Below are 24,412 nucleotides of genomic sequence, written 5' to 3' on the forward strand. Positions count from 1 at the left end.
TGTGTTATCACTTTGGCTGGCACACATTTTGCAGAAAATGACTGTGGCTTTTTCCAATTTTAAGGGGGAAAATAGCTGCTGACTTAAGGAACTGTACCACAGAAATAATGATATTTTTGGAATTGCTACTGCTTTACAGTATTTACACAAGCACTCAATGTGTGCAGTTCTATTAGTGATCTTCTTTCTAAAATTTCAAAATGTCAAGAGGCTCTATCTTTTGCCATACTAGGAGGATCAGAATTTCAATTCCAGCTCAAAAAGTGACTTTTGGGTTTAGTTCACTAGAGAAATAACCCCACCACTTTAAAATGCTTTTCTCTGCATTTTTTGCTATGGGAGGAAAGAAGAGGAAGAGATATAATTTCTTAAGATTACACCTCTGTATAAAACCAAACTAAGAACAACACTTTATTTTAAGAGGATGTTGAACTAACTTTTTGTTTTGTTTTGCATCTTTTTTTAAAAAATGCATTATTCATCCTTATAACTGCATCCAGTTCAAGTGTCTGTAAAAAGGCCATCGCACACACAACTTACCAGGAGCACAAGAAGACTGACTACACACACAGCTGTAAGCATTATTGCTTACCCCATCATGAAAAAAAGCCATTTATTTTTCCCCCCCAAGATCTTAAATCACTCCCAAGACCAAACATTTGTGCCTAGGTTCCTTCTCAAGGTTATGGAAAAGGAAAGGACCACCTCCTCACTCCCTCAAAACTGTACTACCCCAGTGTTCTACCAGAAACCAAAGGACTTCCCAACAGGAATGTGAATTAAAAACTCCATTTCCCACAATTATCAAGTAAAAAAAGGGTGTTAAGATTTCAGTTTTCAGCCAGCACTCTGGAGTTTACAAATGAATATAAAGACTACCTTGGCAAATAATCCTGAATGTGGGCATTAATATTTGTAGTGTGTCTCAATAGCACCACCTACCCCATTATATAACATAAAACTTACTATAAATCTTTCTCAGGTGGCTTTAGAGCAGAGGAAAAGGTGGAAAATCCATGCTGGAGAGGGAGAGTGGCATCTCTAGGACACTCAACAAATAAGTGGCAAAGTCAGGCCTTGGCACTGTGCTCAATTCACACTCTCATACTTTCCACTGTGTTTTAATTAAAAACCAGCAACTCCCAAAATCACAGAATTGTTTTTCCATGCAGCCTCATGTTGTATCCCTCATTACTATGGTTATACAGAGCCAAACATTTGTATTTTATACTCCTTGGGATGGTGTAGAGCCTGCAGGACTGACATTCAAACAGCCTGCTGGGCTCTCTCAACTTGGTGGAACCAAATCAGTCAATTCTGAGTGAGCAAGGGATCCCTTTCCACACTGAAGGATCCATATGGGGAAAAATTATCAGAAACAAATGTAAAAAACATAAATCCATATGTATATTTGGCTCCATATTTATAGCTAGCTCTCAAAGACATATTCAACAAAGCTGGCAGGCTGTTTGAGGATGGGATAGGGATAGAGGAAGAGAATGAGCATTGAACATGGGTCTTTCAGCATATGCTGAATGCAATTTATGTATTTCTGCCACAAAAATGGAATCATATGTACAATATGCAGTACAGGAGAAGTACTATTTTATGCTGGTTTATATAAAGAAATAATTCTGAAAGGGTTGGAGAGAGGGGAGCATGTGATTAATGATCAGATGGACAGGAGGGCTGTGATTTAACAAAGCTAGGCAGAGGCATTTGAAAAGGAAAAGCCATTTTTTCCAAGCACACTGACGTCAGTCAGCCCCCACTGTGGATGTCTCTATGCTAACAAGTGCTTTTTTGGCAGCCTGGCTTATGCTGTTCAGGGAAAGTAACTACCCCAGGAGGGAAAAAAGCAATCTTTTCTTAGTACATGCTGCATCACTAAGAAGAAACAAAGGCTGCAGCGCACAAGGTGACAGTGAAAGGACAAAAAAATGGCACTCAAACCTGTGAGAGCAGAGAATCAGCATTTAGGGTAAAATGGTAAATCACTGTGCTGGTGGACACTACCATCTACAAACACAAGCAAGCACCCAGAGAGGGGGTTTGAGATCATATTTTGAGTCATAAGCTTCAATAGCTCCTCACTGACTAAAGTGCTTGCTTTAATTATTTTAATAGGTCTCTCAGTACATTATTAAACTTGAATGTACTATCTAGGTAAAATCAAAACTGTTTAGAAAGGAGTAATTACAGTTCAGTCAATAGGGCCAAATACTGTTTGTCCTTCCCTGCAGCTAAACATCAGAAGGGAACATTTCTGCTGCTAATAAAGACCAGTTCTAAAAGAAATGGGTACATTTTTACTTTCTCACTTCAGTATCTCATTTGTGGTTAATGTGGCTAACTATGTGTGGGAAATAAGAGTAGTTTATAAAAAACTTAGCAACACCCCTCCCACTAACTTAATGTTTTAAATATTCCTTTTATCTTTATCCTCTCCAAGGAACTCACCTCTGCAGAAAAACAGACACAAAAAAGTGTGCTAAAATTATTTAAAAGATCTGGTTTAACAGTTGGATTTGATTTCCAGAGTACCCTAAGCAGTGAAGTGTCTTGATTTCTAGGTTTAAAGAATTATACTGTAAAAAGCTCCTGAATTATCATTGGGCATTTTATATGAACAGGAATTAAAAGTGGCCCAACATTAGTTTACATGAATATTTAAGGAAGCAAGTTCTTAATTACTCATTTATTGTATTGCAAGTATCCAGTCTGTTAAAGAAAACTGTATTCGGTGCAACGTCAGAACCTCTAAAAAAACAGAGCTCAGTAACAAAAGCACTGCCAAATTTGACTGAACCAAAACCATTTATGCTTAAGCTCCATCTATGCCAAAGTTCAGGTTACTTAGAGATGAGGTAATAAGACACTTAATACTTAACAGATTTTTACAGGGAAGGAACAGTATTTCTTCTACATAAGATCATATCCTGCTATGTTTAATTTTAAGAACTTAAAAAACAGCCAAAAGATGGATTCTTTAGAAAACATATGTCTTAAGGGTTTTCTTCCTTATTATAGCTAACAGATTTTTAACTTTTTTGAGACTTAGTCTTGAAATCTATTTTCTCTGAAGTAATTATTTCAAGGCTACGAATAAAGTTCTCAAAGAGGTCACATCTTCTTCTATTTCATTCTGAGGTTTCTTGCTTAATCAAAACAACAAGATGGTATTATATAAGTTGCTTTTCTGACAACTGTTTGGCTGCTGGCAAGCCTGTTCTCCCTGTGATATCCAGGCAGATACATATTCACAGTATTGCAAATATCAAATGAAGGTCATTTCACCAGTTCAGAAAAAGATTGAGAATGACCCCCTTCAGTTTTGTTCCTCCACTGTTTATACAATTGATATGTGATTTTTGGTTGAAGGGAAGTGGGTTTGATTTGGTTTAATAATTTCTCCATATGTAAATTACTATTGTATCTGCAATACAAACCAAATTTTTCAGATAAAGTTCATTACTTCTAGACTTCTCTGGAAACTGTGTCTATGAGATTTTTCTATTACTTTTTTAAACTCGGAGTTCCTCAGCATTGCTGACTTTATTTAGCTCCAGGGTAGCAGGAACTAAGGGAGTGGAGAACAGATCAAGTGACAGCAGCCATCAGCAATAACTTCTGTGCTGTCAATAACGAGGAGCTTTTAAACTTTCAATTGATGAGGTTTCCATTACAGATGCCAGTGAGCTGACCCTAGGGACCACATTCTGAGAGCAAATGACTCTCACTGGAGAGACAGCAGCAGACAGGGCTCAGTCTCTGAGAGCACAAAGCTTCTGGCTGTAATTTGCTTTTCACTGTCAACACACGGGCACAGGAAGGTGAGGCTCCAGACCAGGTAAGCATAAATTTAGTGACAGCTTAATGATGAACAAGAATGGCTCCCCACAGGTTGCCCACAGGTACAAGTGGTTAATTTAGCCACAAACTCCAGCTGTGAATTTGAGGACTGTGACAGCTTTAAGCCCAAGGCTGCCACCAGTTGAGCTGCTGTTGCTATTCAGTCAGGAGGGCAGGGAAGTCAAACATGCCTGCACACAGAATTTGTCACTGCACTTCTTCTGATTCCACTGGCTAGAGGGATAGTTCATTTTTTTTTTCTTCTAGCTCCTGACAACCAATATTCAGAAATGAACTTAAGATTATTTTTGCTACTTCAAAATTTTATCCAACACTGTCCAGTTACTAAGGGGTCTTCAATATAAGGAGAAATCACTTCAGCCAATTTACATTCTATTTTAAAGACCAGTCTTTCATTAAACAAATCAAACTAAGCAAGAGAAACAACACTGTCCCACTGCTTTGTCAACCCACACTACCTTTTAACAGGCTCTGTTTGCACAAGTGCTGCATCTATCATGGCTTTCATCCACAACTCCATTTCCTTCCCTGTATCTGTGCAGAAATAATAGGTCCTCATGTTTGGATGAGCTGCCTGATTGGAAATGACATGGTCATTGCAATAAAAATGTAAGATTCTGTAAAAGAAGAGAGGCAAATATTGTTACTGCATATTCACTCTAATGCTTTATCTGAGAAGATTTCTTCAAATAATATGCTCAAAAAAAAAAAATCAAAAGGAACACTACAGTGTTTCTTCGTCACTGCATTCATATTTTCCAAATAACTGCCTATAATTTTCAATCGTAGCTGCTTCTTCATTAATACATTAAACAAAAAGCCCTTAAATTTCTTCAATCTACTAAAAGTGATATTGAGCATTCATTAATGTAGATTAATATAATTCATATAAATAAAATTTTAGCATAGAATTTGGCAGTCTGAATGATACAGTAAGTTTTAATTTGTACTTACCATAGTAAATAAATGATGTCTTGGTTTAGGAGACCAAACAAAGTGCCAAAAGGAGCTCATAAAACAACAATAAAAAAAAGTCAGGACAAAATGCTTAGTAATTTATATCATGATTTAAGATTGTCACGAAACACTACTAAGAGTGATTAATGTAATATTGTGATTTAAGTGATAATAAGTTCTTATTTTTATTTATGTGCAAAGATACTTTATATTAAATAACGAATGAACTTTCATTAGTGGGATAAATTCAGCTGCAGATGCTGGTTCATAATTCTAAATGATGATTCACCACACATGATTTAAGACCCATGAACTACCAAAAAAAAAAAACCAAACAAAAAAACAAAACAAAAAAAACCTGCTACTAAGTTATATCCATCCATTTCCCCATTCTAGTAATTCTGTCTATGTTTACATCAGGCTAAGCACCTGAAACTTTTGCTACTCTATTATGCAAAAATCAGTCTCAGAAGCTGTTTGTCAGTAAATTCAAATGCTAATAAAAGAAACTTCCACACATCTGTTCTGAGAAGTCCTCAAATGCAGAAGAGAGGGCAATTTCAAGAATAGATTTTAAGAAGAAAAAGAATTTTTATGAGCGATGACACCTTCTCCCTGCTAGGGCAGGGAAATTTCTAACACCCAAAAAGAGTTTATGGCCATTTTTATTTATTATTAATATACTTTAGTTTATTAATAACTATTCAAATTCTAATAAAAGGAACTTTCATAAATCTGTTCTGAGAAGTCACCCCGGCATTTCTTACAGAGAAAGCAGAATGTGATTATATAATATAGATCCAGAACTAAAGAAACGAACCAGGGTACAAATGTATTCTTTACTAATTTACTATGTATTATTTACTAATTTACTATTAACAACTCAATAAAATGAGCTTTTGTGACCAGGCTCTTGTGCTTTCAGACACAAAATCAGATGGCAAAGCTGCTCCCCTCACCTTGAAGGCGAATTTGCGGTTGATGTGGTCCTCAGCTGACAGCACAGATATCTGGAAACTGGGCAGAAGTATGCTCCCCAGGATTCCTTCTTCCTTCTCATCTGGGGGTGCACACTGGTATTAGAAAATGGCCCTTGGACACACAACATTTTGTTCCTTGGACACAAAACATTGCATTCTGACACTTCATGAAACTCCTTCAGCTACACAGGAGCATGAGCAGGAAGTTTAGCTCAGAGAAGAAGCATTAAGAACCAGAAATCCAGATTAACTGTGAAGAGCTGATGGAAGTCAAGCCCCTGATTCAGTGACAAAGAACCAGAATTGTCAGAACCCAGGACATCCCTCTGGCTGCCCTGGATGGCTCAAGCCCCTGGCAAGGAGCTCAAAGACCTTGGCACAAAGACACCTGTGCCTTCAATTTTAACCCATGGAAACAATTACCAACTTTATGTGAAGAGTTACAAGCCACCAGAGTTTAAGTAGAATGATTGTTACAAGGTGGAAAAGTAGAATTTTGGGTTTTTAGAATGGGGGTTCAGAAGCCAAAACGGAACGATTTGGGTGCGCCTTGTTCTTCCTCTTTCTTCTTCTTGTCCTCTATCTTCTGCTGTGATGGTGACACTTCTGGATTGGTTTAGAGTAGAGACAGACTGTCTAACATAGGTGATAGGTATTGGAAAATTATTGTAAATAAAGTACACGTAGTTCTTAGTATGAAAAGATAACACCACCCCAAGGGCGGTCACTGCGCCACAAACCAACCTGCTGGACAGACCTCAGCAGGTCAGAGAAAGAATATGTTAGATAAGAGAAAATAAACAACCTTGAAAACCAGAGCTGAGGAATCCTGACTACTTCTTTGATTGCTGGGCTGGGAAAAAGAGACTTTCTAACACCTCGGGGTCATCTCGACCACAGAGACCCCGAGACAGAACAGCACACATCTACTGCCTGCTCACTAAAAACACCTCTGACAGCACAAGTGCTTAGAAGCACTGCTTGTGACTGCTGGCGTTTTAGAGAAAATGTGCACATTCTTCTTCTGATCTCAGGCATATTATGCTACATAATCCCCATTATAATATTTAATTATGAATTATCATTATAATTCCCACAAAGCGTTTACACTCAATTACATTCCATTTGTAAGAATGCACACATTTCAGATAATTTGTAAAAAAAAAGCTCTCCCCCAAAACAAATACCCTTTTCCCAGAGCCTTGTTTTACATAAAATTTTAGATCAACAGATCATAATAAAAAAATGACATTTTAATTGAAAGCCACAACCAGCTTTTAAATCCAATTATACTTTATTAAAGGAATAATTGGATGCATTTCATAAAGTCTGTCTTAATTGTATTTCATGAACAGAACTTCTATTCACAATCACTATCTTAGAGACTGTCCCCCATAAAACTTCTCTTAGTTGAATACCCACAAAAAAATCTATGAAATTAAGATGAAAACAGGCATTGCAAAATTTCAATTAAAAATTAACAATTACAATTAAAATACACTTAAACAGCACACCAGAGCTATTGCTTATGTGTAGACTTAAAAATCTTTTCCAGGTTCTCATTTACTCCTAGATTTTGAAAAGCCAAACCTTCATTTAAGTTATTTCTATGGGAAAAGGTGTGCCCAGCCACTTTAGTATCCCATGACAGATTAGATGTAAAAACTGTGCTTTTTGGGATAGTTGTTTAATTGCAGAGCTGAGCATAAATTCATTCCTATGATAAGGCAGAAAAGAAATGGAGTGGATTTACTTCCAGCAACTCAGCAGTACCTTTAAATATGAATGAAACCATCCCATCCTTCCCTTCAAATATTGACTCCTTGCCAGCCACACACAAAAATGTGCCCTGTCCCCAAATCCATATTGGGCAAACATTGGGGTTTACTTTATTTGGACTTCTGTTTGGGGGAAAAGTTCTCTTTTCCTAGATCATATTTTGACTGATGACTGAGTAAACCCCCCAACTAGTGCCACATAACAGCATTCAGCATTTTTGTTCCACTGAACAGCTGCATGTCTGGAGCACTTTGGTCTTTGTTAAAGACATGCTGCCACATTCCAGTTCCAGATTTTAAAAATCTGTTCCCAATCATGTTTGCTTTTATCTACACATCCCACTGCCCCATACTATCTTTACTTGTGTGCTGTATATAAAAGTACACAAGAAAAGCAGCAAATCTTCTGTACAGTCCTAAGAACTTTTATTTGTGCCAACAACAACCTTCCAATATGAAAGTGGATGGTCCTTCATGCCTTGGGGGAACAGAAAAAGAGTATTCTCTAAGCTGTGAGAAAATACTATGATGTGGATTTTTCTTTTCATCTATAAACTGGATTTCAGCTGCTAATATTCTAACACAATTCTGGGAGTTTAGTATGATTTACTAAGAAAACCAAAGAAACCCAACAACCACAACTGCACAACCACAAACAGGTCTGTGGTTTGATGTGGGAGCAAGTGCATGACCCTCCCCTACCTATTTTTTCACTACCTGAGAATTAACAGAAACCTAAAAGGGTTTAGAATGAAAGCTTCTTATATTTTATCAGCCACTTCTAATACATTTTGGACTACCACTGCATACTTTTAATTCCAGTTTAACAGTTTTAACTATGTTCTATGGAGTGACAGTTAAAAGCCACACTTATCACAAAAACAATTTAGATTATTCTGCTTGTATTTCAGAATGTTGGGCCACGTAGAAAATAAAAATATTATAGAGATATTTATTTTGTTGCTGGTTTTGCTTATTGCTTTTTTTGTTTTATTTTGACAAACTTCCTATGCAGTGCTTAAACTCAATTTAATCTGTTCTTAAAGCAGCTATAATGTAGCACTCTTTTTACAACTTTCTGAAGAAGGAGCCTGAAGAGGTGTTTAAAATAAAGCTGTAAATAGCACAGAGTATGCAATGACCACTTAGGTAACCACAGTGTATCTGTATCAGTCAGTTGATGTCTCCACAACTGGAATTTCAGCCTGATTTTTGACTCAGCAGGGGTTTATCCAACTATGCATACCACTTGGTGTAGAGAAACAAGCCTAATAACAGTTGAATAATTCAGAATTTGTTAGCTAAACCAGTTGTAAACAGAGCTTTTGTTTCAGACCTGATTTGTCTTTGATTGGATCCGTGCTGCACTTTCAGAGAACACCATTTAAAATTCATCAGTCTCTGCTTTCAGCATCACCAGCATCAGCACCAGTCCTACCAATTCCAAAGCTTCATCCCAAACTGAAACCTTTTGTTGACCTCCACCCACAGTTAAGGCGGCAGGTGGCCCTGTTTACATTCCTCTATTTTGCCATGCTCTATAATCCTCCTCACTCTCAGCCTCCTTTAAACTAAAAGGGCTGTACACTTTATTTCAGGATTGCCCATGTTTCCTTATGCCCAAGTCCCATTTGCTTCTGGAGGAGCACGCCAGTTCATAACCTGCAGTGCTGAAGGGATCACTAACCCATGTAACTCCAGATTAGAATGAGAAGCAGCTAATTTTTCCATTAAAAGTCTGATCTAGCTACGTGAGGTTACTAACAGATTCTTTTGTTCCAAAATACAGCAGAGACTTCTACTCATATGGAATTGGACAATGTTCCATTTTATAAGTATTCATGAACACCGATTAGAGTTCCCAAAGGCATATATATCCTCTTTATCATTCTAAAAGCAGAGTTTCAGCTCCCCTGCATCATATCCCTTCCCTATCCCCATTTCAGTTACTTAACTCACATAAAAATCACATTTAACCTGACATATTTAGTTTCTAGCAACAGAAGCTGTGAGAAAAACTACAACCCAGAATTTAGTAACAGAGGTGGCTGTGAGTGGGCTTGCCCTTTGAGCACAGCCTGGCAGGCAGGAAGCAATTATGTGAAACTGGTAATTAAGAAAGAAAGAAAAAAAAGAAGATAAGAGTAGCAGGTCTGGATATTGACAGCTATACAACTATTTTAATCCATAAAGTTAAGCAGCAGCTTATTTCTTACATTTCACTAGTGTGTCAAAATTTATCTGCTCCCAGCAAAATTAGCAAAGGAAGCTCTCAGGAGCTGAACTCACCTCTGTAGTAGAAGAGACACAGATCTGAGAGCACAAACCAGCGCTTCTTCCACAGCTTCATCCCAGTGCTGTCCTGCAGGAATCACAGGGGCCAAGTCAGAAAACACACTGGGGACAGCTCTGCTTCCCAGCACAAAACAGGCCCTGCACAGCTGCTGGAACCCTGGATACTGACAATTTCAGACACTCTGTGCTGCAAGGCACTGACCACCAAGAGAACACTGCATTGACCTGAGAAGGCTTCCCAAATGGAATGACAGAACTGGGATTGTGGCTGTGGAGTTTGAATAGAAGTGTGTGCTATCACAGGGTGGAAAACTGAGAGTTTAAGGGTTTAGAATACAGTAATAGATATAAAGCAAGATGGAGGTTTTGGGGTGGAGGTTGGTGCTTCTTCTTCCCCTTTTTCTCTATAGGTTTGGGTGGTTTTGTGCAATTGGATAAAAAAGTCTCCATTGCAGGCACGGGTGGTTGGTTATTGGGTTAAAAGTGAAAATAATTAGGTGTAATTTCTTAATTGGACAGTTTATCCTTAAAAGGCTTGTAGAAGGAGAGATATGGTTCGATTTTTAGTTTATTAGAGTGAAGTGTTGTAGAACTCAGGGTTTGTGAGACTGTGACAGAGATAAGAACGAATGAACATCTAAGTCCCAATGAGAAATTCCATCTTGCAATTTAATCCTGACCCTGGCAAAAAGAAGATAAAAACTCAACACACAACTGTGCTGTGTGTGCTGCCAGCTCAGTTTCTTGGCTGTTTTAAGTATTTGACTTCTCATCCTGAGCAGTCACTGCAAACTAAGGCTGGGACCCAGGAATCCTGAAGTGAGCAGGGAATCATGGAATTGTTGGGGTTGGAAAAGGCCATTTAGCTCCTCGAGTCCAGCTGATACCAGCACGGCCAAGTCCACCACTAAACCATGTCCCCAAGTGCCACATTAACACATCTAATCACACCTTCAGGGTTGGTGACCTGACCACTTCCCTGGGCAGCCAGTTCCAATGCTTGACAACCCCTCTGGTGAAGAACGTTTTTCCCATATCCAACCTAAAACTTGAGGGCATTTCCTTTTGTCTTGTCTCTTGTCACCTGAGAGAAGAAACCAGCCCCCACCTCACTACAATCTCCTCTTTGGCAGCTGTAGAGAGTAGAGAGACCCTCTTTGAGCCTCCTTTTCTCCAGGCATGATAGATATTACAATCTACAGTTTAACTAATTAAAAAAAAATAAAAAGTTTTTTTCCTCTTAATGAGCAAGATAACACTTCAGGTACATCCTCCTTTGTTTTCTGAAGGAACTCTCTGCTGAACTTTGTCTTCTATTACCACTCATATATCTAGAGCAAATTTCTTTCCCAAATATTTTATTCCTACAGCAACTTAATTTTCTTTTATGCTTATAACCAATTTACACCATACAACTCAGAATGAAAGACTGCCACCTCTGCTGCAGTGTAAATAAGCCAGAGCACTACAGCACACACATCCTGGCAGAATCAGATTTATAAATATGTTAATCTGTTCCAAGAAGAAAAGTATGTGTGAATTAGCAATATTCTTGTAGCAAATAGGTTTTGTGACAATGAAGAAGAGGGATTCTCTAATGAAAAACTGTCAGGTGGGTTTGTTTTTGGGGTAGTTCTCCAGCCCAAGAAAAGTCAGGATGATTTTTAGCCTTGTATTTCAAGCTCTGCTCTTTCTGGGGTTGGGGAAATGAGCTGAAAGAAGAAAGGATAAACCAAGAATTAGCTAGGAAACATTATTCAGAAAAAATATGTTCACTGTAAACATCTTCCAAAAAAGGAGTTGGCTCTGGATTTAAAAATTAGCAGAAAAATGACAGAAGAGGATCACTACATGTACTGAGACAGCATACCCTGAATTTAATAAAAATTGCGAGACTCTGAGATTACATAAATGTTGTTTTACTATCAGAAAGAAACCTGCACAAGCTTTCACTGCACATTTCTGGAGATCATCTCTGTTGATAAAATTGACTAAATTGGCTCTCAATGACTACCCCAACATGGAAATACACGGCAGCACCTTTTCTTACAAACACCAATCAAACATCACAGCATTTAAACTGTTTCCCACATAAACCATCTCCAGCCCTGAGGTGGATTAAAGACTGGTTGAAGTGCCAACCCCAGGGAGATGGTGGCCAGGGCCTCGTGGTGTGCCCCAGGGGTCAACACCGTGGCCAAGACAATTTAACAGCTTCATTAATGAGCTGCACACTGAGCTCACCCTGAGTCAGTCTGCACATGGAGTTACGAGGAGTGCCTCATACTCCAGATGGTTGTGCTGTCATCCAGAGGGACTGGACAGGCTGGGGAATTGGGCAGAGAAGGATCTCTTGGAGTTCAACAGAGGGAAATGCTCAGTTCTCCATCTGGAGAGGAGTAACCCCCTGCACCAACATGAGCCAGGAATGCACCTTGCAGCAAAGGAGGGCAGCAGCATCCCAGACTGCATCAGCAGTGCTGCCAGGACATCCTTCCTCTCTGCTCAGCACCACAGAGGTCTGGCTGCAGTGCTGCTCCTGCTCTGGGCTCACTGGTGCAGGAGGAGCATGAACATACTGCAGGGAACCCAGAAAATGGCCATGGAGATGACTGAGAGACTGGAGCATCTTCACATGGAAACAGGGTGAGAGAGCTGGGACTGCTTAGTCTGGGGAGAGAGCAGCTTAGCAGGCATCCTATCAGTATAAACCTCTGGTGAGAGACTATAAAAAACGTGGAGCCAAACTTTTGCCAAGGGCAAGAAAAGAAACAGCGGGCACAAATTAAGAAGCATGAAATTCTACCTCAGCAGAGGTAAAGCTTTTTATGGTCAAATACTGTCACAAGTTGCCAGAGAGGCTGTGGTGCAGTCTTCATCTGTGAGGAGATGAAGTCTGGACAAAGTCCAGCTGGACAAAATCCTGCCCAAGACTCTCAAGCGCACGTGGTGTGATTCTGGGGGTGTCCTGTGCAGGGCCAGGAGCTGGACTTGATGATCCTGATTGGGTCCCTTCCATGAGATCCATTGATTCTATGACCCTGCCCATGACAATCCATCATTCTATCACCCTGCAGATGATTTTCCATGATTCTATGACCCTGCTCTAGCTGAGCCTGGCTAATTGTGTTAGATTGTCACAAGGTCCCTTCCAACCAAGACAACTGTGTGATTCTGTGCCCCAAAAAACAGCAACAAAATCACCTTTGTGAGAATTTTTCACTCTCAGCATTCACATCTCAGAATTCTCTTTGCTCTCAGAGTAGAGGCCACAGGATTGTCTAAACCTGAGGAAATCTTCCACTAAATAGACACTTCTAGATCTTATTATCTGAGCAGTTTTTAAAAACTGACTCATCACCGGCACTCAGAAATCTATGCAGGTCATGCCAGTCTATCTGAGTAGGCACAGTAAATGACAATGTAGATCAAAATTACATACACACGTTTGTCTCAGCTGAGTTTAAATTAATGAGTTCGCAAGGGTTTCTTGGTGGATTTTAAAAACAGATTTGTAATATTAACCAGAAGAGCAAATTTACAGCAAATTTACCAACTTACAGGCTAGAACACTGTCCCAATATTAAAGAGCACATACTTCAGATTAATTCACACTCCAAGGGAAAACCTAAAATAATCTCTGGTTTTAACATGATTATCTTTGAATTAAGGAAATAGACATACCTATGTGAAATATATGAAGAAATGTCTCCACTTAGTATTTTTTGTTGAAAATATTACTTTTAGAAAATAAAAATATACATAGTCTAACAAAAGAAACTTAAAAACCTCCAGTATTCTGGGTCATACACCTTTTGTCCCATCATCTCTACATACCTGAAATCACATCAGCTTTTTTTAGAGAGAATCATTATATATATAATCTACCAATGTTCTTTACTTGGCTGATGTCCTTATTTGTATCAGACTGATATCCAATAAGGAGTTAAAAAATTGAAGAACACAGTTTATAGCTTCATTCTGCTATTGCTATCATTGTACTATTTAGAAGTGGTTGTCTATTGTATCACACAGTAGAGGAGAAAAAAAAAAAAAGAAGGGGGTGAGGAGGGTCTGAGTACCTGTTTGTAGAGCCAGCCTCTTCTGACAACTGGTGCATTAGGATTTCTCTTTATGGAGTTGGATCTCTTCCCAAAATTATGAACCTTCTTTGAAGATCGTGATGTCTAAATTGAATTGAACATGTTATAGAAACCATGACAACAATAACTGTACAAAAATCAAAATGCTTTTCTTTTCTCTAAGATCTTTATCTTATATGTGCTCCTCTAGGGGACTGCAGAAGACAAACTCTATTCTTTTTTTAGATAAATAATTACTACAATGGTTCTGCTGGTTTCAGCATTTCTTTCCTTTCTTCTGCAGAGAATATAAAGATAAATCCCAAGACAAGTACCAAAAGATGTTTTGGGGTTTTTTCAAAATAAGAAAAAACCCAAATTACAAATATCTGACCTTCTTCTAAGGTAGGTAGAATGCCTACTGAGCTGTAGGAAGAGAAGTAAACTCACAGAACTATTATTAATTATGAAAAACTACATCACCTGGGGAAGAAAGCCCACTCTTTCCTGCTTCCAACACTGAACTAACACATGAAAACTTGTTCTGATTCCAACAAGATATAATTCCCCCTTTCCTAAAATAAAGTAATTTTTTGTATTCCTTCTTTGTTCTGTGATCTCTTGGTTGGTTTAGATATTCATTATTTTATTTGCTTGCACTAAAGTCTACTTAGAAACCTTTCCATGGAACTCCGGAGCTCACATCAACTCTTACTTATACTTTTTATAATTTTGCAATGATCACCTATGATTAAGAGAAGTAGGAAAAATAAAGCATTTTAGATTTCATCCTTCTACTTGAATAACCACAAGAAATTGGAAAAGGCACAAAGAAACCTGCAGTGCTTTGCCAATTCACACTTTAATCTTCTCAGCCCACATTTAGAAAGTTTGCTCTGCAACTAAAGGAGCTGAACATTTACTTGTGTTTTAAATCCTGTAAGAATTGGTGCCTCAGACACCATGAGATACAGCGAAGTACACTCCTGTGCAGAAGAAGTCAAGTTCAAATAAGTTTTTAAAGCTGCATTTCCAATCCACCATTTGGATTGAGACAGTATGATAATCCTGAGTTTCAGCTTCCCTCTCTCTGCTACTGCGACTAATCATGAGTTTATGCAAAATTCCTAAAGGAGGAAAGCTTGACAACCACTCAGGTTTTGTTGCAAATGAGGCGTGGGGCTTCTCTATGGAAATTCTCTCAACACTCATCACAGAACTAAGCTGGGTTTTACTCATGCTTCAGAGTAGCTAAAAAATCATAAACTGAGAATATAATTTAAAAATATGTGCAGCTTTTGTCAATGGTGCCATTAACTGGAAAATACAACACCACTTGGCAAAAAAAATAACATTACAAAAGTTATATGTGCCTGCCTAGAGTCTACAACACAAAATAAATGTTACATTTTTTTGTTGCAAGAATCATGAGGGAATATAAAAACAGAGTGCTTTTAATTTCCCTTGGAGATACAGAAATTTGACTCAGTTCTGAAAAGCAACACAGAGTAAGCAGTTGAAAACCTAATTAAGAATAAAAGTAAAAAAATTCAACATTTTCTTCTGAAAAATTCTATCAGTGCAAAATGGACAAAGATTTCTAAGAAGCCACGAGAATGATGACAGCCAGCTGTGAAAAAGGAATACATAACAAAGAACATAAAAAAATGCAGCTATAAAGTGAACTATATCTCTCTGTTAACCTGTATGAGTGCTGTATTGGCATATCACACAAAAGCTGTGCTAACACTTTGATCAGAAATAATTTCTAACGCTCACACCTACTCTAATATTAGCTACTAAAAGTTCAGAACTCCTCAAGAGCGCTCCAGAATTCCTACACTTGTAAAAATAGCTAATGCATTGAGGATGCTTCTGAAGACAACCAAGCACTTGTGTCAAGCCTAACAAATTCAGATAATTTAGGCAGCTGTCTCTAAGGTAGGCCTGATAAAAACCCATATTGACTCCAATTTCACTGAGCTAACAGCAGAGTTTTAATGGGTTACATCCTACCAACTGTGAATACAAACTTCCTTCAATTAAATGTAGCATCACAAGTGCTTTCTAATTTTAGTTAATACACAGAACACTTTAGATGACTTGTAATTAGTTTGCCACACGCTGCATAAAGAGAATAACTTCACAACAAACTCTGAACCTTAAGACAATGAGTATTTTGGGACACTGAAACATTGTAGGTGAGTATATAAACTAATTATGGGTTCTCAGACTTTAGATCATCTCCTCCTTTGTTATGGGATCCCTGGCCATCCCTGATATCCCATTCATAACTAATTATCTCAAACTGTGAAAGGGAAAAAAATAAAAATAAAGAACTGAAGGGTTCAAGTACTTTTTACCCCACAGCACAAAAACAAAAATTAAAAATACAGGACATATTGCCCAGCTCCAGCTTCTGGAGAAGGTAAAGAGAAAGAGAGGAAAGTGAAGGAATGATCCAACCACTCATCAGTGTCTGGAAGGTGCGGAAGGTAACAGAGCAAGCAGAGCCACCCCTGGTACCATCTGATCCATTCCAAGGCACAGCAACTCTGATGCCTCCAAAATCAGATCCTGTGGAACAAACCTTGCACAAACCCAGTGCCGAAAAAGAAGCCAGGATGTCCAGCCAGTGATGTTCACTGGTTTCCAAAACTGAAAAAACAAACACCCAGCGGGGTTTTGAACTCTGGATAATAGACCAGTGAGCATCTGGAGCTGCAGATTTCAGCACCCTGCAAACAGCTTTTCTCTCTGCTTAGCTGGTAGGAAAACACAGGGCTTATATGAGGCTTCTTTACCAGTTTCAGAACTAGCACAAAAGTAATTAATTAACGTAAAATTTATTGCATATAAATTTGAAAAACATAGGCTGAGAACCTTGCAAATAAGGAAATTTTCTGCATGTGAACTCCGAGAGTACAAATCTGTATCTTTGTTACTTTTAACGTCTGTTTAAAAATATGTTTCTGGTGTTCAACGCTTCCATTATCTTCCAAACCACAAAACAACAGAATGCTGCTTTCTGGATTTTGTTGGCAATTTTGGTGCCTTCCAATGCTGCAGCTTTCCATGAGCTGAATAGGTTTCTGCCTCAGCATTTTAGATTGAACCAGGAGGTTGTTCTTGAAGCAAATCTCCCCATCATTCACTCCTAGTGTGCTCTGGTTTGCGTAGCAAAGGAAACTGGATTCCATTTAGGCAGGACTAAAATATAAGATGCACAAGGAGTACTACTGGGCTGGTCTGAATATAAATCATAAAATACAGTGCAGACATCCAGCTCTGAGCACTAGGAATGCTCTTCACAGCCCTCCTGTTAACTGTGCTGTTTGCTAATGATTTTTAATAATAATAATAATAATAATGAATAATTTTAATTTCTGTTAATCAGAAATTTCCAGCTAACCTGGATCCAGAGCAGAGCTGAATGGCTACACCTACACTAGCCATTCAAAGCTGGACTGAACTGAAATATCTATAAACAAATTGATTAATATTTGTGAGCACTGGGAAACATCCCAGCTGTACTGGAGTCACCAGGAGCTGTCCTGGGCTAACAACTCCACACCACTTTCTGCAAGAAAAATGTGTTCACCTTATTCTGCTGATAATCAGGACAGCAATGAAGAGCAGCAGATCTGAACTGCAGAGGGTGTCTGGAAATGTGACTGACTTTACACATTAAAAAGCAATTTATGACACACAATCCTGTTTGTCTAGATAGTGATTTTGACAGCAGGGAGAAAAATAAGATTAAAAAAAGAAAGACAACTACAAGACCAATTTCTTTATGCCACAGAGAGATGAAAATAAATACTTCTGTAGCAATCTGAAGCCTGTGGGTTTTCACAGCCAGGGGTCTGTGCTAGTGCCTTCTTCATGTCTGGGAATACACTCCAAGCTACAGGAAATAAGCAGCACTTAACAGAGCTGTAATTTGTTATTTGGCCCCCCTCATGTATACAGTGGGAAAGGAAGATTAGAATTAGGACTTTTACTGAGCAGGAACTGATTTTCGTCTCACCTCATATTAGCCTCTGGTCAGCAACAGACCCCTGAGAGTCTTTCTGACACAAAACAGAAACTTCTCCAAGTTCCATTATCTATCGGGGATCAATTAACATTATTGCAAGGAAAAGTTTCTCCTGTACCCCTTAACTGTCTGAAACTTCATTTGTACCCCAATCTTTTTTCCATTCCTCACTGCGTTCCAGTATCAGGTGTGATCATGAGTTATCTCTTAAAACAAAAACCACCTAAAAAAATTGGTTTGGCAACCACACGAAGCATCCTTCTGCCCTGTAATTAATTCTCTGTAAGTTCCCTCACCAACATTTTATTCCTGTTTTATTGTGCTACAATACTACTATTATATTAATATCATACTGCATATATATGTATATAATACATAAAAATAAATATATAATATGTATTACACTATATTATATATATACACTATAGATACATATATATACACACACACACTATATATACATATTATAGTCAAAAGTTAAGAATTCCAGGCTTTAGTGTTTGAAGACATGAGTAAAAACACAAAAGAAAATCAGTTTTGTATCCAGGTACAACCCAGGTGCCATATCTATAGTTATCTTTAGAAAGGATTCAACTCATTATCCTTGAATAGCTGCCAGAAAAGGCAGATTGATATTCGCTGTGGTTCTACTTTCCCAGCATTCACCTCCCCAAAAACAAGTTTTTAAATGGTGTTACACTAATTCAGACAAATGCACATTTGAAAACTGATGTACAGTAATTACACATGCAGCCACAATAATCATATTAATATTTTAAGTGCATTTAAATAACTAGAACAGGAGGAATGAGAAACAGAACAATCTATTTTTTTCAAAATGTTATTTTCACAGGAAACGAAAGTGTCATTAATCAATGAAAGTAGAAGAAATCACATTAACTGGGCCAGAGAAATCTCAATTTCCTTCTCGAAGACTATGAAACAAACACTAGGCTAAAGGGCATTTTCATCTCTTTTGAAAGAAAAGTGAGAAAAATGTAAGACACATGCTCCTAAATTGTAATTAATTTTGCATATTTGACCTGAGATTGCTTCCCAGAAAATGAATTTTGAGAGAACTAGCTATGTAATTATTGCATTCTACATCATTTTTATGATTCTAACAAGAAATTACCTGGGGTTTTTTGCTTGCTTGGTTGTTTTAGGACTTCGCTGGTTTTGAGTTTGTTTTTTACTGTTGTTGTTTGGGGGTTTTCTAGTTTGTTGTATTTTTAACTGGTTTTCCTGCATGGACTTAAACATGATCATATGAAAGTTGAGATGGATTTTGTTACTGTTCATAATACATCTGTGACTCTCTATTTTTCCCCCCAGCAACATTAATAGATTAAGACACTTTTCTGATTAAATAAGTTTTTAAATAAGTTTTCTAACGTAGGTCAAGGATTCTGCCTGTCTCATGAGATATTTAAAACAACAAAAAAGTTTCCAAAATGCACTGGAAGGAACCTTGCAATGTTTCTTACCACATGGTAAGTCAATTATTTCAATCCAAGTTTCTGACATTAAGGAATTTTCTCAGTTAGAACATATTCCAAAGTTTATTTTTCCCTTGTAGGCTGGATTGATTTTCTGAAAAAGCACTTCTCAGGATTAGCATTTTCAATGACTAGCTGAAGTACAGGGTTTTTCCCTCTTGTTTAAATGTTAACTACTGGCTAGAAGAGATGACAGCTCTTGTCTGTCATCACTGATCAAAAAGCTGTTTTCTTGGTCTCCTAAAAGACTTAAGGCACTTCCTAATTTTGCAGCAAGTGCACTCCTCTCTCAGGAAACCTGAAAATTAAAAAAAAAAAATGCACACAATAGGCTCATCAGCTTTATCCAATAAACCTAAAAGCTGGTAAAAACACCTGGGCATTTACCTTAACCTCCTGAGAAACTGGGTGAATGGAGAAGTAAAACAAAAATTAAGGTGATCCTGGGATTCTCCCAACCATTTAGCAGGAATTTTTCTAGGAAGCCAGGACTTCTGCTCTGGCCCAATGTCACTTGCTATTTAGGGTCACCTCCCACCTCTCTCACAACTACTTCTTGCTCACAATCCCAACTCTCTCTGTTTTACCTGGACGCATCCAGGCAATTGTTTGTGATGGAGCACTTTCTGCAACAGTGCTGGCCCAGGTGCCTCATCAGTCACTCAGGGTTTTACTGTTCACACAGATCAGAAAAGTCAGTTTAAGTCATTAAGATCTGAGATACCTGATAAAAATTACAGCTACAGTGACAATTTGAGTTTCCAAATCAAACCTGGAAGAAGTTGAGTGCCCTGAAAAATATGTAAGCGTTGTTTCTCTTTTTCAGTGGAACACTAATACACAGCACTGTCTAGCACCTTGTGGAATAACTGAATTACTTTAGTTCTAATTTATTTGGACATAAAGACTTACTCTGCCCACAGGGCTCATTGGATGAGCAGCATAATCTGATGCCAGATTATAGTTAGTTGCTTCAGCTATCATGCTTACAGGTCGTTCCTTCTTTTCTTCAGATGACATTGCTGCAGCAGTCCTGAAAATAGAATATGTAATAGCACTGGAACATGCTGTGTGTGCAGACTGCTAATAAAAAGCACCCCTAGATGTAGCTTTGTACAGCCCGTGTCCTACTTTTCCATTTTGAAAGCAATTCACACTTCATTGCAGAGTTACCTGCACTGTGTTTTAAACTCCAACCTGTTATAGATGAATTTTAAGATGCTGCTTAAAATCAGAATTTCTCTCTTAGCACCAGGTGTTGGTGGGAGGGAAAAAGACAGGTATGAGTGTGAGATGGAAATGGGAAGAAATGCTCTCCAAAGGCCCCCTCTGGCTTTGCCCCCCTCTCACACTGGTGAAATTTGGCCAGTTCTGGTGGTTTGCACTGGAGCCACCATGTAATGTGTTACAGCAATGGTGGTAGGGAGGACACCCAGAACCCCAACAAAATCCTGAGCTCAGGCATGAGCTCCATGCAGACCTTCATGTATTGCTCTAAAAAACTAATGCAAAGACAGCAAATCTGAGTTATTATCCAATGATTCAGAAAGTGCCCCAACTGGCCAAGGAAATAATCAATTGAGGAGAAACTATCAGGCAAAACATTACAGATTAACAGCTTGTGATTGTCCCTAAGTGATTATAAAATTTATCCCTTTCTGGAAGTTTATCTGATTGTTATATAATATCTAGGCTGTTTACTTAAATTACAGAACAATTAAAGTGATAAGAGGAAATTCATACAGTGCATAAATGTGATGCATTTCTATCATACAACTAATCTGCGCTATGTTTTCTATCTTAACAATTTAAAATATTTATCATTGCTTTCAAGTGATTTAAACAAGTAAAACTATCTACATGTTGATCTGACTTGGAAAAAATAAATATTGCCACTAGTAATCACTGAATCTTACTTCATTATTAATGGGCTTTAAAGCCTATGTTTTATAGAGTGAAACAGAAGGCACTTACTGCTCATTCACAACAAAAATACAATTGTCCTGTGAAGGCTGTCCTGTCACTGGATGTTTGCAGGTCACTTTTCGTTCATTATGACTGTGAAAGAGAGAGAAAGAAAAGTATTAGGCAATAAGTTTTGATTTTCCAGCTCAATTATGTAAATCCAGTGCATCAAATGTATCAATTCAGTGAAAACAATTAAGAATATTTCATTATGGCATGTAACAACATAAGTGTACAAACTCACAAATGCACACATATATATATACAAACAAAAAAAAAAGGATGAGAACTAGTATTGAATAATCTTCATTGGCACTGGTTTGGCAACCATTCTGAATTATAAAAACAATAAAAGTGGTTTTAGTTCATATATAAACATAGATAATTCACTTCAGCTATGACTTTATGTATTCAAAACCAGGGACAAGATGAACATGGGACATATTTAACTGCTCTGTAAGGATAAAACACTACTGTAAAAGCAACTGTCTTCATCCTCAGGACATGAAGATACTAGTTTCAAATTTCCAGTATTACAGATAAATACCCAGTGACTGGAAGAAGAGTGAGGGGTTGCTATCACAGTTCTACTTTTGCAGGTGACTTTTTAATTCAGGTTGCTGCTCAGAAGTGTCTTCCAGAGGCTGAGCTTCATCCCCAACAGCACAAAAATGCTCCCCTTTGCATTTCTCATTCCCCTGAACTGCAGATCCTGATAGATCACAGCTTGGAAGAAACTGCCCAAATTCAACAACTATCAGCTGCTGCCACACAGGAAAGAAATGTCTGGGCTTGAGTCCTCCAGCCTCTGAAGGGAAGAAGAGAAAGGCAGAGCTGGGTCTGGGCTCCTCAGAGCAAGAGCAACAAGGAGCTGCTGGGGAAGGTTCAGCACTGGGCTGTGGGGATGATGAGGGGACTGCAGCATCTCTCCTGGGAGGAAAGCCTGGGAAAGCTGGGCCTGTTTAGCCTGGAGAAAAGATGACTGAGAGGGATCTTATCAGTGCATCCACATGTCTGGAGGGTGAGTGACAAGAGCCCAGTGCCAGGGCAAGGGGCACAAACTGAAACACAGCCAGCTGCACCTGAATATGAGCAAAAAGCGCTGAGCACTGGAACAGGGTGCCCAGAGAGGCTGGGGAACCTCCTCTGGAGAGATTCCAAACCTGCCTGGCCACCACCTGTGTCTGTTGCTCTAGGTGAGCCTGCCTTGGCAGAGGTCTTGGACTAGAAGATCTCCAGAGTCACTTCATCCTTAACACCTACTTCTTTTACTGCCTATTCATTTAACCATGTGAACTTTCAAGCACTTTGAAGCACAGCTCATCTCATGAATGTTACACTTTCCATCCTTCCTGCTTCATAAAAACAACCTGAATTAACAAGACTATCTTAATATTCTCCACTTTTAAACTAAAATTCTTAGGATCATAACAATTTGCAATTATAGAGCATTATTGATTAAAAGTTGCCTCCAAACAAAAGCCCAATAAAAAATCCACACCACTTTCATGGTGAATGAATTGAAAAGCCTTCATAAACCTAGAGTGCAAGATTAGATAGACAGCCCAATTCTTTGTACTTCCTCTACTGGGATTTTAGAAACCAACTAATACCTAAATGGAGAGACTATGTTACAGAGCTTAACGATGAGCTGGCAATTGCCAGTGCTTTATCTTTGTTCTGAGTTCAACAGATTTCTAAGTTTAGCCCCTGAAGGAGCTGTTGTTGCAGAAATGGATCAATTACAACGAAGAGACAGGAAAGAGACACTCTGAGAACAGTCTGTGCCATTCCCAATTGCCCTGGTCATACAATGCCTCACAAGGAAATCAGCCCAGATTAAAGAGATTTCAGGTTCAAAACATTCCTGAGCAAGCATCCAGGTTCCTTTGCTTTGATAATGAGTCCTCTTTTACTTCCTTTCCAAAACCTTTTTTTCCCCCTCTGACATTTCAGAAACTCTCACACCAAAGTGAAAAAAAAACCCCAAACCAACAAACTGTGGAGATGAGCTGTCCAAAACACTTTGCCAAAACGTTGCCTTCTTGTTCTCATTAAACCTTGACAGGTGACTGTCAGCTGCATCCATAAATGTGGAAATAAGTGGATCAGGACTTCTGCTCAGGGACCAGAAATCCTCAGGTCCACACAAAGTGGGGCACATCCCAGGTTTTGTGTGAGTGCACATTGCTGATGATACAGAAGAGGCAACACCCAAGGACTGCAGTGGGGAAACCACACAAAACCAGGGGGGAAAGGAGGGAGAGGGCAGAAAAGTGAGAGAGGAGAGCAGAGGAAGCAATACTCAAGAATATTTTGCTTCAGGTTTGAGTCATGTATCAAGTTAGCATTCCAAAAGCACCAAAAAATCCTTGAACAAAACACAATTTTCCCCACTAGTCACACAGATGTTGAAATGTATGGGAGGTAGTTGAGATTACATAAAAAAGGCAGAAAACATATCACAGACGTGAGCCATGCTCCTGAGGATTGTACAGCACATTCCTTCTAGACCTGAATAGTCACTTCCTTCTAAAAGAGTAAAGCAAAGGGAAAACGGGCTTTTTTCCCCTTCAAGGCAAAGGAAAAACAGGCTTTTTTTCCCTTCAGCTTAGACACAAGTGAAATCTCATGGGTGAACACTGGAAATTCAGCTTGCGCAACTAAAGAGTGATGACTGTAAATATGTCTAACTGCATGAAAAGATTTTAAATACTTCCATTTGAAAACTTTTTCATTACTCATCTAATTATTGCATTTTTGGCAGTAATTTACCTGGTATTTTGACAAGGCTCCTCAAAATACTTGTGCAAGGTGTAGGGAAGCTTGATAATTATTGTCATAACCCTCCCACATAACAGTACGTTAAGGCATTTGTTTCAAACTCTGTCTTGCAGAGAGTTTTATTCAAACTAAGCTACAGTTTGATAGTCACAATCTTCAA

General features: G+C 38.5%; 1 protein-coding gene across 6 annotated transcripts in view; it reads right to left on the reverse strand.

The window, feature by feature from the left end:
• Positions 1–24,412, reverse strand: part of PLEKHA5 (pleckstrin homology domain containing A5) — a 159,403-nt gene that overhangs the window by 46,378 nt on the left and 88,613 nt on the right. For 5 of the 6 annotated variants that reach the window (XM_066550907.1, XM_066550906.1, XM_066550909.1 and 2 more), the window contains exons 4-9: positions 21,478–21,561; positions 20,416–20,536; positions 13,966–14,070; positions 9,878–9,950; positions 5,790–5,890; positions 4,332–4,447 (exon numbers count right to left, since the gene is read on the reverse strand). In XM_066550907.1, the coding sequence (XP_066407004.1) occupies positions 4,332–4,447; positions 5,790–5,890; positions 9,878–9,950; positions 13,966–14,070; positions 20,416–20,536; positions 21,478–21,561 (600 nt within the window). Of the gene's footprint in view, positions 1–4,331; positions 4,491–4,827; positions 4,921–5,789; positions 5,891–9,877; positions 9,951–13,965; positions 14,071–20,415; positions 20,537–21,477; positions 21,562–24,412 lie in introns of those variants that run through there. The other variant, XM_066550910.1, reaches the window with a different exon arrangement.

Source organism: Molothrus aeneus, chromosome 5 (assembly GCF_037042795.1).
Source record: "Molothrus aeneus isolate 106 chromosome 5, BPBGC_Maene_1.0, whole genome shotgun sequence".
Classification (NCBI taxonomy): Eukaryota; Metazoa; Chordata; class Aves; order Passeriformes; family Icteridae; genus Molothrus; species Molothrus aeneus.